The 14,518-nt window shown below is 39.4% G+C and overlaps 1 protein-coding gene across 1 annotated transcript in view; it reads left to right on the plus strand.

The window, feature by feature from the left end:
• The first annotated feature begins 368 nt into the window (after positions 1 to 368).
• trpm3 (transient receptor potential cation channel, subfamily M, member 3) overlaps positions 369 to 14,518 on the plus strand; it is a 138,766-nt gene continuing 124,616 nt past the window's right edge. The window contains exon 1 of the mRNA XM_053420707.1: positions 369 to 572. Within this exon, the coding sequence (XP_053276682.1) occupies positions 369 to 572 (204 nt within the window). The remainder of the gene's footprint in view (positions 573 to 14,518) is intronic.

Below are 14,518 nucleotides of genomic sequence, written 5' to 3' on the forward strand. Positions count from 1 at the left end.
CTGAGCCACAGCAACAGCACATGCAACAGGGTGCAGACAGCACCTACTACTGCTTCTCCACCTCTCCTCGCTGACTCTCATCCCTCCCGGAGGAAGGCTACAGCGAAGAAAAGAAGAGCAAAGGAGTGCAGCGGCTCAGGTGGAGATCTGCTGTCCCTTTGATCAACAGCTCAGAAGAAGGAGAATTTTTTCTGAGAACGCTTAAAGAAAGAGGAGAGAAACTGAGCGGATCAGGAGCAAACAGAAGAGTTAAGAATGAAGTGGAGATGCCACCTGTTGCACTAGTTTGATTAGAGAACAGCCGCCTCGACTCAGCCTGGCTGCCATACTTCCCACCTCTCTTTGACCAAATTTGTTTTCTAACACCAATGGCTTCCAAGAAGAAGTGGAGTGAGCGGAGGGAGCTGCAAAGGGAGCGGCCCTTCTCCACCCGGGATGATTCATCTGTTGCGTCCGGGACATCTGGGCCGGGGCGTCCCACCACCAGGGGGCGGTTCTCAGAGTCTTGGAAGAGGCTCAGCTCCCGAGGGGGGTCCACCAAGAGGGGGGTGCTCAACTCTCAGCAGCCACCGGTAAGATGTTTCAGGGACACATGGGCCCCTCTATACGTTGCCCCAAAGATTAATCAATGGTGCTGGGAGGGAAAGAAGACAGGAAACGCTGCTGTTAGGGCCGCACCTGTCCTGGGGCAGAGTTAGCAGCAGTGATGGATTACGCTATGAATCTGGCAGAAGAATCAATAGTTTAAATTAAACATTCAAACTTTAAGATCTGTAGATTATTAAAGCTGTGGGGATTTTTGCATAAGAATCTGCCAAAATACAAAACAGTTTTTGTCTAGCTGGTTTCAGCTTTACACAGTCGTCCATCACATGTTACCTTGGAAACCAGGTACTGCAGACAAAGTTGCATATATTTATGCATGGATTACTTTACTTACTTACTCAAACTGCATAAACGTGCAGTTACTTACCGTTGAATTAAATAAATGCTCCTTGTACTAATTTCCGAACATTTTAGATAATGCTAGGTAATTATGGATGGTCAGTCACCACAACACATTATCCATAAAGACATGTGATTGTGGTGTGTGCACTCCCTGTATGTGATGATCAGTCCTCACCTTCCACCATCAGCGCCCAGTGGGTGAATTGTAAGCACTGAGGAATTCAATATTGATTCACAAGAAATGTGTTTTTTACAAATTAGTAATCTTTTAAAAAGCAGCTGTTGATTTTATGGCTTTATAATCCTATGTTAAATGAACATTGTTTGACTAACTAGTAAAGATTTGACTATTTTTATAGACACTTGGAGATCAGTATATATTAAATGCATTTGTCTAATTAAATATATTTGTCTCATTAGTTGTCAGTGGCATCTTATGACTGGCAACTGCTGTGTGAAATGTGGCTGCAGATGTCAAGACGTATAAAGAACCAATGATGATCCCTTACTGACATAACTAAGTAACATTAGCTGAATATTAACAGGGAAATTAACAATTTGATGGCTTTCAGGGACCATGACTCATTTCTGCAGTAAAGCTATTGTAAATGGTAGAAAAATCCCAAGTGTAGCTGTATTGCAGAGTGGTAGTTGGGACATTAAGTTCTTCAAAATGTATGTATTTTATGTATTTTTGCAGCATCTCTTAAGCTAGTGGGAAAAAAATCTCTGTCACTTTTGCTATGATGAAACTTCTCTGTAATACGGATGTGATGTGGTACCGTCCCTCTATTTTAGAAATGGCGAACTTCTCTGATGTTTATGGATCAAGGACAGAATCATCAGAGCTGACTGCCTGCTGGTGCTCATCGGCTATCACACTTAGCCAATCAGTGGGGAGATTTTTGGCAGCGATAGCTCAGCTGGGAGATGTGTGGAGGACACAGATATGCGCGGCTGGCGATTTGTGATCCATTTCTGGTTTTTCAGTTGTGCTCCAGTAACCAGGGCTATTTTGTCTTGCGCACACACTTTTCTTCTGAGCAATATAGAAAGGTAGTTGGCTGTCAGCCGGTTTTATCACAGTGATTAGAGATGATATCAATGTGATGATGTATGGATTTTTAAAAAGGCTCTCAAAATATTTCATAACAGTATAACAAGTGTGTGTGTGTGTGTGTGTGTGAGAGTTTGTGTGTGTGTGCTCCTGTCTGTGTCAATGGCTGTATTTCTGTTTGTGTGTTTGTGTAAAAAAAGAAAGCTAAGCTCAGTCCTGAAGGATTTGGGTTGCTTAGATATGAACCACAGAGTGATACTACCACAACGCCACTGCTGGTCTCAAATCATTAGACACTTTGAATCATTAGTCATTTGTTATGGCCAAGAGTGTGTTCATGTGTGTGTATGTTGTGTGAGAGACTCACAGTGAAGGACAGACATTGAAAGAGAAAGTGAGTGAGAGATGGAGAATCACTCCAAAAGCACTTTGAGAATCCAATACTCACTGTTAGTAGAGAATGAGTGAAAGAAGAGGAGAATTAGAGGCAGAGACAGATAAGGAGACTGAGAGAGAAGCTTTAAGAGAATTCCACTCTGTGGATTTAAGTTTGTCACTTTAAATCCTCAGAATAAATGTGGACCTTTCTGTAAGGCTGCAAATCTATTCCTCTGTTAAAAAATCAGGTTTCATTCAGTTTCCTCCAAGACCAAAAATGATATACATTTGTGTCCTTTGAATTAAGAACTGCTTTCTGTTTTCTTTAAAAAAAATTTTTTGTATTAAATCATGGAACTGTGCCTTGATAAAGTTAGTAAACATCGCACAACGATACAAGCAAAGTCAGTAACTAATTGTCTATACTAGGGCTGCCGCGATTAGTCGACGTCATCGATGACGTCGACGCTGAAAATGCGTCAATATCAATATTTTAAATCTACGCATCTTTTTTTTGTTTTATGAATTTACCTTTTCGATTTCTAAAACGTTTAATTTCTATTCATTAAAACAAATGCTCCGTGCAGCACAGCGCTATTCTCAAGCGCGCTGGCGGCTGGCTGTTCACACGGGACACGCATTTCTCAGCGCCGGTCAGCCCGCAATGCTGCTTTCTCCGCTTGTTGTTGTATGTAACCCGTCCAATGTATCGGTTTGGGAGTAAATGATGAAAACATAATCCAGTTTTTTCGTAGATGAAAAAATAATGTCATAGACGAAATTCTTAATGATCAATAATTGATCGTCGATTAATTATGCCCATCCCTACGTGAAATCCTGTCATAGATTCACTGATCGATCAAATTTAGTGCCAAGGCTGTCACTTTTCCAATAATTAAGTTTTAACAAATTTCACACGACTCACAGATGTTTCTACTTTAAAGGCAGTAAGATGAGGTTGAACACTTGCCGTCGCTCTGCTTGGCAAACAGCTGCTGCTGTTTACAGTGTAGAATACAAAACACTTCCACATTCTGCATCTCTGATGCTAGTGTGTCGTCTTTGCTTGATGGCATCCTCCACTCTTAGCCTAACAACAAAAACCTTACTGACTCACTTTACTGATAGTTCAAGAGGGCATAGCTCAAGCTGCTAGTTAGCACTCTCTCCTGCATCACAGAGAAAACTACTTCAGATGGTCTGATGTGCCTCTCTGCTGTATCTTTTGAATTCAAACATGTCATTACAGTTCAAATATGAACTTTCCCCTCACTTTGTTACTTAAATCATCTTTACACTCTTATCGTACCCTGTTTTCAGCTCACTGTGCATGTGTGTTTTGAATGTGTGAGTCTGTTGAAAGTGAGTGTGTGATAATGCGTGTCATAGTTGGTGTTTTTCTTTATTGCCATGCGAATGCCCTGCAGTTCATGAAACCATCTGTGGATAATAGAGACCTTCTGCTGAGCACATCGAGAGAAATCCCCTGTCCTCTTTCATAGTGAGACAAAATGTTGTTCAGGTTTAATTTGCTTGTGAGATGTTGTTTGTCTATTTTGTTATGTGGGAACTAGCATGTAATGCAAGCTAACCCTTGGAGAATATGGCAATTGGAGTAAAGATGTTAGTATCCCCCTGGTGCTTTTGGCTGTAAGGAGCATCACCTCATGTCACAGAGGGACCACTAGTACAACAGCCCCATGAGAACACAAGTGTGTCTTGGGCCACCCTGAAGGCCCGCTTATACTCGCTACAGATTTCTAATGAGCTAAAAATATTTCTACATTTTTGCATGTTTCCTTAGCATTGTTTTATTTATGGTTTCAATATCAATGGCCACATTGATTCATTTGTATTTTTGATTAGTTAAAATCATCAATTATGTCATAGTAGAGCTACAAACAGCCTCTCTCTCTCTCTCTCTCTCTCTCTCTCTCTCTCTCTCTCTCTCTCTCTCTCTCTCTCTCTCTCTCTCTCACACACACACACACACGAACAAACACAAACACTCTTCTCCAATGGATAAAATAGAACACATTGACAATGGACCTGTTGCAAACATCATTTGTTCTTCGTGAACAGAAATGATGTACGGGTTAATTTGCATATAGAGTGGAGAAGTGAGATTTGATCCCAAGTGGTCAGTGGAGGCACATGTAGAGCTGCATACTAATGCCAGGTATGAACCAAGATACTTGTAGGCTTGTAATCAAGTGTTGATGCCAGGTATGAACGGGGTCATTTTGCCAACTGTTATCACACCTGGTACAAAAGCGTATTCCTAATAATCTCTCCTAGCCCGTGATTCCTTTCATTAGTTGTAGCCCTGACAGGCTCATAAGTGGACACGGTTAATAGTCAGGGAGCTGAACAGTAGAGGGAGTATTTGGCTATATTTTCTTATTCATTTAGCAAGCACAGAGCAGAGGTATTACACACATAAGATCCACCGTATGCTGTTTTCAGACATTTCCTGCGGAGGATTTCCACAGAATTGCGTCTGGATTGTCACTGAAGTTTGCTTATCACACCTGCATAATGCAGCCGGGGGTGGGGTTCTGCTCAGACTTGGTCACAACAGCAACAAATAATCCACAGGATTCAGGAAGGGGTTCGGGCAGCAGACAGGCGTTGGGCCACTTGAAGTGAACCTTCAGAGAATCATCACCTGAATCTACAGCTTCCTTCGGCTTTACTGTACTGAACTTTGGGTTCAGGCATCTGACAAACACCCACTGCCTGTTCACTGCCAAATGACAGACAGACAAAGTTAACAATTGTTGTGCATGGTATTACTGCCAAGTTTGATACAACGGAGGAATTAATTCCTTTCATGGAACTATCAGAGGTGAGGATTTGTTTGATCAAGGTGTTTTGGCTTAAACTAGTTGCAAGTAACATCAGCATCATCTGACATCTGATATGAGATGCCTCACCAAAGTGAAGCAGTTACAGCCATTGCATTGGTGGAATATATACAGTAAAGTCAAGTTTATTTTATTACACCTTTTACAGATAAAAACGTTGCAACGTGCTTTACATCAGTAGAAAATACTCTATTAAAAAAACATTCTAAAAATAGCAAGTATTAGAATCAAGCAATATTTGTTTAATAATTTGTAATGACCTTGTAATTAAAAAGAAATGGCTAAACATAGTTTGGACGCGTTGTTGCTGGTTTACTACTGTAACAAACTATATCATTACATCACTTAGGCTCTGTATCCAGCATTTAAACTTCATGTACAGTACATACTCATGTTAAAAACTTTCCATGCTAATAAAATCAGGTTGGTTGAGTTGAACATTATCATTTTTCTTCCTTGTACCCAGGGGGAAACCAAATTGAGAATAGGGGGATGCTTGTCTTAGATTCTCATTACAATGAACTCAAGTGTGATATTACTTTATGAGGCAGAGGTTGGAAAAAGAGAAGAATGTTGTCTGTTCCTATGGTAACGGTACATGGTCCAGTGATTTGTGTCTTTTTCGAGAGATGTTTTTAGAACAAGGATCTGTGCTCTTACGCTACAATGGGCCATCTCCTTTGCTGCTTGGTAGCGCAATCGGCCAAATGATTACTTTTGAATACAATTTTGGTCTGGAAAATATCAATTTGGTTTCAGAGTTTGCTAGTTTCATTTATTAACTTTTTTTGAATTATTTCTCTCTCTATGGGAATTGTATAACTATGAAAACAAAACCATTGCTGTTAAAGAAAAACATAAAAAATCAAATCCATCCATATCCTTATTATATCACAATTACTCTTTCAACAGAGATAAAACTAGCTAGGGCACCTGGAAACTACAATGTCTACCATTGCATAAATTCAGGAAGACATATTAACATTTTTTGAATCAGTCGAGCCAGTAGGTAGTGGATGGAAAACAAGGGGAAGATTGTCCCCGGACATCATGGAGGCTGTAGTGGTGATGAGGAGGAGGGGAGTTGTACATAGACTGACAGAAATACGTTGATTGACAAATTCAAGGAGCTCGGGAAGAAATATCAAGTGATGTGATTAATCCCAGATAAATAAAGATTATCTTGAATCATGATGAACAAGAAAAATCAAATCATAATCATAGTGAATGAAGATGTAAGTATGTGAGAAAGGCATGAGAGCTGTTGGAGGCCAGCGGAGATCAACTTTAGCTTTCTATCTAATAGAAAACAAATTAAGAGATTGCCACGGCACAGAATCGGTTGTAATCTGATATTCAGTCTGTTTGATTCGTTTTTGAAATTAACCAAATGGTAAATCTCTGACCAGCATCAGACTAATTTCACAATCAAAGCAGAACTTCAGGCTGTGGGAACAGAGATTCCTATTTTTTTACTTTTCTTGTTGCCCCCGCCAAGGAGGTAATGTTTCTTCCCTAGCTGTTTGTCTATATGTTTCATTGTCAACAGGATTAGGTGCAAACTATTAACACATTTTTCCACAGAACCTGGGGGAAGGATGGGCCAAGAAATAGCACATTACGTTTTCGGTGCGGAACTGGGAATACGGGCAGATACAGGATTTATTTTTAACTTTGCAAGGTATTAAAGATTTGAAATGTTTACCAAGTCACATTAAGGGGACTGATGTCGATGAATGTGTACAATTTGATGCAGCTTGATTGGCGGAGGTTTGTGCTCTACTGAGGGGCATTCTTTTTGTTTGGTTATAGTTTCTGTGTATGTGTGCGGGAATATTTTGCATTTGACTGGTGCAAATCAATTGTGTACAAAGGGAAATTTAATTAGATGATGATAATTATGCTGGTGACGATGATTACAAATATCCAAAGAATATAGATCTACTGCTGTGTGGCTATCGCCTTTAACAGGCAACAGGGGGATTTGTGACTCAGGCTAGATTACATTAATCCCTTAGAGGCTCTGAAGACTTTTAGAGCACTGTGTTGGAAAGATTTAGTGAACCTCTGCAATGGAATCACCAGAGCAGACATCACAGAAGCCAGAGAAGAACTTCAGCTCTAGATGCCCACCGTCGATCTGAAAATGAGATGGATCTTCTTAGGTCATCAATGCCTCTTTCACAAAACATAGACAGAATCAGAAACAACTGAAAAGGTTTGTAGTGAAGCACAGAGAGGAGCTGTACGTCTGATTGACAGACGGGGATAATTGCACTGATATTTAGGAGAACCGATGAAAAGTGTAAGACACAGAGAGAACCAGGGGGGAAAGACGTCTTCCCAATTGATCAACAAAGTTTCCTAAGCTCCATGTACAATAATGTAAACTATTGGTATTCTACAGCTGTCATTCACTCTTGTGTTGGAAAACGTATGAGTTTGCCAGAGGCTTCCTCTGAGTTGCAGTCACTGGTAGAGACAGCATTTCCTGGGGGATGATAGTTCAGACTGTTCAAGTGCAGGACAGAAGTGTCCTCTGCCTCATGCTGCTTCCTATCTGTCAAGAAGTTGATGATTCATTCACAGGGGAGTCAGGCAGCTTCAACCGAGCCAGGGACAGTTGAGATGTTGCAGCATTTAGTGTTGTTACATGTCGTATCTCATTATATGAGCATGTTGTAACATTGTGGAGAGGAAAGTGAGACCCTATATTGGGCTGTTTTTGTTTGTTTTGAAGACATGGATGAAGAATAGTCCCTCAAAGACTGTCTGTCTTCATTTGTGAGAATCAATGTACCAGAGATGTTGATGAGGGACAAGTCCTCCTGATAAATGAGAGTTTAGAGATGATTCCTGGAGATGAAGTTGCAGTTAGAATAGTTGTTAAGTTTTCTTTCTCTCTTACAGATTTCACCATTTGCTTTTTTATGGGGTAATTTCACTACAATTGAAAGAAGCAAAGTGTCTTATGGGAAATGAGTCAACTATAAAGATGATTGTCCAAGTTATGCTGTAGCACATCTGTTATCTGTCCTATGGGTGCTTTTTATTGCATGTTAGGTCATTGGTTTCTCTGGTGACTTATTCACAACAATCTCATACCTCAGATGTATAAAAGGTTCAATGTCATGACTGAAATCTTGAATTTGTTACACAGACAAATTCCCATAAACAAGAACACAGTCACGATCAGTGATATTAAATGAGTTATGAATAATACTCCTATAAAATAAAGTTACTAATAACACTGGAAATGAAAGCTGCTTTAATTAAAATGATTACAGATATCATGACTCAAGAATAATTTTCTATTTTATAATGATTCACAGTGCTGATAATGATAATGGAGTGAAAAACATTGTGAGTCATGATTATAATTACTAATCATCCATACGTCATGTTAAAAGTGTACTGGGGCAGCCACAGTGTCGTTCCACACTATGATTTGGGAAATATTGGTTTAAATTGCAATTCCATTTACACCCATTGATCAGTGTCCTCTGACACTTTTAAATAACAGGACAATCTAAAAGGATTATTTTGCTTATTTCTCTCAGTTTTTTCTTCAAACATGCCATCATTCAAGTAACTGTGACAAAGAGCCTGCACTGCTGTCTCTTTTCCATACTTTATATACACTGTAAAAATACCACAGTCAATTTAATGTAAATTACTTTCCTGATCATTTTATTAAGTCGGTATATTCGTGAGAGATTGAAAAAATAGAGAGAAAGCTTTGAGTGCTTCCCCCACAAGCATCTACTCCACACATTTAATAGATTATCTTCAATGCCAAAGCAAATAAAAGAATACATACAAACTCGACCTGTGTTCCTCCTGCTTTCATCCAGTTTCATGTAAAATAGGATCTGCCTCTCAATGGCTTCAAAGTTAACATTTAAGCATGATAGTTTATGATAACAACTTTCCCAGCAGCCTCATTACCCAGAGTACCATGCGTTGTATACTAGCTATATTCATAGTTTCAACTATTTATCAGAGTTAATCTATTGTAGTGAAACTATAATCTATTATTGTATGTTTATTTCATGTATTCTATGCTGACACAAGGCTTCTAGTGCCCCCTCGTGGCTTCTGCCATGAAAAGATATTCTTTGAGACATCATTAAACCATTAAATGGGGCCATCAAAACAAACAAGCTCAGGTTTATTAGACCAACAATAGTTGGTCTACTGCCGTACGTGGGTGATGTGGCTAGCCACCGTAAGGTAGTGCTGTAACCAAGTGGGAAGAAAGACGAACAGCACAGATGGTCTGGTCTATTCATATTATTGTCTCAGTAACAAAACTGTTTCTGTTCTCACAGAAAACACTTCTCTTTTGAGTGTGTATTATTTAATTTTCTTTTACCACTAACTCAAGACCCTCCAGCAGCATTCTAATATTGTTAAACATTAAGCTTTAGGGAAATGGTTCCATGGTAATCCCATTGATGATCAGCGTAAACAATAATGTATATGTATAATTTCCAACATGTCAGACAACACATTTTGCTCTCCCTGTTAGCTTCATACTTTTACCTGTCAGTTTGCCTTAATCCTACATTTTGACAGCGGTTGTCAAGACACAGTGCACATGATTGGATTTAGGTGGAAACTATTGCTGACTACAGATTTTGTCTTGGTTTTAATCTGCACCACCCTAATTTTTTTAAAGATTGGACATCTGATGGAATATGAGGTGTGGTGTTATTTTGTTTCATACGTCAACTGTGTTAGCTTCAGCGCGTATTGAGGCTGAAAATAGTTTATCTTTTAATAATGTTAAAAAAAACATGTGGCCACAGGGACCATGACTTTATAAATGGCTCCAATGGTCTTGTTGATTGAATGAGAGGGTTTGCATGTTTTTCAAGCATATAAAATACTAGAAGGACACTTAGTAGAGCGCAAACCTCCATCGGGGCTCCAAAGTCCCCTTAAATTTTATCAAGCTGCACGAAATTTCACACACTCATAGATATCAGTTTCCTAAATGTCAGATTTTTTAATCAAGAATTACGAACAGTGAAATTGTTGAAGTGATAAAATATTCCTTGCTGTTGCTTAACCAATACAGCATTCTTCCACCAAGTTTAAAATCCATTCATTTTTTTCTGTGTAATCTTGCTTACAAACATACAAACATGAGAGCGGGGCAATGTGAGATTTTTTTTTTACATTTGCTCCCCTCTAGGCGAGCTAAATTGATATATCAGTAAAATGTACACATTTCCCATTAATTCAGGAGGTTTTCTAGCATTAAAAATGATCAGAATATCTTTAGGACAAAGGGCAGTGAAAATATGATTGTTTTTTAAAAAGTGGTCTTGTGTCTCACTTTACTCAAGCTAAGGGGTAAAGTGAGACAGACCAGAGAAATCAACGGGGTAAAGTGATCCACTTACTTTTTCCACTTTAAAACTACCATAACAAAAGCATGTTGTATTAGTTAAAATCCTGACAGCTAGATTGACAACCACACATTCCAGAACTAATATCGGACTAGTAACAGAATCATGGGGATTGGTCAATTAAGCACATTTATGATTATTATGATTCATGTGATGTCTTGCACACCCTAGCTTGCCTGCACATCGTTTCTCTGTCCATTTGGCAGGGACAGGGATATTGTTTTTCTCTGCGTATTCAAATAACAGTTCACGGCACCTAACTGGAGCAAGGCCATGGAACTGGTCAGCTAGTTGCTTCAAGTGTTTGGCAAGCTCCTCCTCCATCTCATCTGTGAATATTCTCTTTACCTCAGCTACTGCACCCCAGGCTACTGATTTTACTTTCCCTTTCTCTTTTTTCTTTATGAATCTTTTGAGGGTTGTCTTATCAATATTTCTATCCCTTACAGCTTTTCTTAAGGACTTCTTTCCTTGCATGACCTCAGCGGCTACACTCCATCTCTGCGAGGGATGTCTGGCCCCAGGTTGTCTTCCTGGTGTAGTTTATGGAATGATGGATTTTCTACAATGTTTATGACATTAAAAAATAAAACATATGTAATGTAATATTACACTAAAATATGTTTAAGACTAAACTTAACTTGTGCTTCATGTCTCACTTTATCCTACAGCATTTGTCTCACTTTACCCCACAGCCAACATTTTAGAAAAAACAACATGTCATAGCAATTCAGGCTAATCTTCAGCTAGCATGAACCACATTTTGGAAGTTCATCAACATGTATGATATAAGTTTTTCTACCTACATCAATTTGTTTTGACACAACAGTGGATTAAGTTCAAAGCAAGAAAATTTACTTTTACATGCAAAAAACATACTTTCCACAGAACCAGCACCAACTTCTCCTTCATGGCAAGGGGGGAATGGGAGGGGCTTGAAAACGTAATGGTCACATGACCACAGATGTGTACCGTTGCCTAGATACATGGGGTGTCTCACATTACCCGATGTCTCACATTACCCCCCTCTCCCCTACAAGGAAACAAACAGACAGATGAAAAAAACCTTCATAGCGGAGGTAAGGTTAATCGACTTTTCGGTTATTAGCTCACTCACCACATTACTTGCCTGCATAATTTTGTCTCTAGCAGAATGCAGTCTTGTGAAAGTTGTTTGTTGGGCATTCAGGCACCCCAAAAGAGAAAATCTTTTTCCAGGCCAAACTTTCACATCAATGTTGGCAAAATAGAAATATCTCCAACTCTGTCTCTTTGGCAAAGAGCCGCAGTGCACAAACATTCATCTCATGTCATTTATTAACATTAATTTTGTGAGTAACTTGGTCACATGTGGTATGATTTGTGAGGGAGGAACCTAAACTCTGTAACACTGTTGTTCAGTTGTCAGTATTTCGGATGAGCCAACAGCTCATACAGAATGATGCATCTTGTCTCTAGTGCATCATTTCAGTTTAAGAAGTCGTGCCTCTCAGTTAAATCTTCATTCATTTACTGTCAACAAGATGATCAACTTCAATATGAACCAGAAAATAGCTAATTGAAATTAAGGTTTGCCCAAAGTCATTAGACTGCATCTGTTATTTCAATGGGCCAGAAACATATTTATAACAAATTGCGAATCCTCTGCTCTTTTATAGAGTTTTGGATCAGACTCCATGTACTAGCAGATACCCAATATCAAAGGATAGAATCAGGGACAACATTCAGATGAATCCTAATGTCATTCCCTGTCAATTTTTAACTTTAGTTAATTAGAGTAAATCACCGTTGTTGTTTTTTCAGACTTATTATTTAATGACTCACACAAAAAGTAGTTTTTTTAAATTTCAGAGTTGGCCTTGCACAGCTCTGTAATTGGTCCCTCTCAGTCAGTGTTTCCAAACCACAATACTTTGTCGACTACTGAGTCTAATGACTGTCATGCAACGCCAGAGACTTTCATTTCACTTGATGTTCGCATGCCGGTGGGGTTGAATCATAACAAAACTCCGGCTGGGCTGCTAGCATGCCAACGCAGCAAAGTCCTCAATGTTAATCTGTTTAACACATGTTTCAGTGGCACACCGGTAGTACAAATAAGCTGGTTATTTGAAAGCCGTGATGGTTTATGTGTGTAGGTGCTGATTGACATCCGTAGCAACAGGAGCTTGAAAACAGCCCTAAGTATTATGTAGTGTGTTTAAGCAGTGAACGGGGGGGCCGTGTTAGATAGTGGCAAAACGTGCTGAGGAGATGAAGCGTCTTTTGGGGAGATGAAAGCATTTATCTGTATGTGATCACTTCTATGTGTGTGCATCTGCAACAGTTAAGGAGAGCATGTGTGTGTGTGTGTGTGTGTGTGTGTGTGTGTGATGAAGACAAAGTTTAAAATGTAAAGGGTTTGAGCAGGAGTGATATTTCTTTTGAGATTTCTAAGTGCAAGTGGTGCATTTTATCTCTAGATTGCTCAAACACACACACACTTTTTTGTGTAAACCTAACTAAGGAGATCTTTTCTTTAGATACCATTCAGAGAGACGATGTGAATGTTGAACTTTTCAAGCAGGGGGAATAGAAAGGGCAAAATGAAAAAGGGATGGGAAAGGAAAGGACGGCAAGAGGACGGGGTCTGATAAGGTCACATGGCAAACTTTTGTTGCGATGGCAATTCTTGTTCAACTCTTCTGGCTGAGCTAGTGACCGCAGTTGACCTGCAAGTCAGTATCTGTGCATGTGTGCGTGTGGTGTTTTTATTTGTGTGTAAACAGGGACTGCCCGACATATTCGGACCTTAAAATCACTCATCATTACTGCTGCTGTTTGTCTCGAGCTGACTCTGTGTGCCGCAGTGCACTAAGCTTCACTGATCTATTAGCGAGGAAGCCTGCCCTATCTGCCTTCATCTGGTAAATAAATCACTACAAATAGAAACAAAAGGAATTTTTGAAGATAAAACACCACATCCTACCAACCATGAGCTTCGTATAGTCTTTAAAATGCAATGAAACAATGTGATCAGGTGTCTCAAAATTCGACTTTTATTTTTTTGCTTTTCTGTTTTCTTTGAGTCAACTCTTTAATCTGCTAATCCATTCATCTCCCTCTCCTTTCTCGACATATGATTTAAGAGAGAGAGAGGAATTATGACCGTTCTATAATCCTTCCTCTCTGCATGGCTTTTGGATTTGAAATTTAGAAGCTCTTTTTCATTATATTACACTGATCGGATAGTGCTATTGTCCTTGGGTTAGCTTTGGCCACACTTGTGCTCCTCGCCATCCAGGCCAGTGCACTAATGCTGAGTGGCACGGATAAAGAGGTGAAATCGCTTGTATGTGCAAAAAAAAACAATAAAATCCGCTCTACCTGGAGTGCAGGATTAAATGTGTCTCCAGGGGTTTCGTATTTACCCCACAGCTGTTTTTGAAGACACACACACATACACACCTAACCCCCCCCCCCCCCCGCACACACGCACACGTACTGTTTACTTGGGCTGTGTACCAGTCCCTGGAATTCAGTATCAGTACCTATACCTACATATTTTCATACTTCACAACTCTGTTATGTACTCTTGGTTTAATTACTTGAGTTTAAGACATTGTAGAAAATCTCCAATAATGTTTAACATGGCAAATAGCATGTTTGCTTTGTATTATAGACTCCTTTTAGCTCTCATTTTTTCTATTTATATTCTGTTACTCAGACCTTAACCCAGATGTGGTCTCGGATACCAACATTTGGCACAACATGAATTGGCAGTAGTACCGTTATTATTTGGTCTGTGATCACATATGTACTGTACAGAGTTACTGTGTACACACACACACACACACACACAGAAACACACA

This window comes from Pleuronectes platessa, chromosome 4 (assembly GCF_947347685.1).
Source record: "Pleuronectes platessa chromosome 4, fPlePla1.1, whole genome shotgun sequence".
NCBI classification, from domain to species: domain Eukaryota; kingdom Metazoa; phylum Chordata; class Actinopteri; order Pleuronectiformes; family Pleuronectidae; genus Pleuronectes; species Pleuronectes platessa.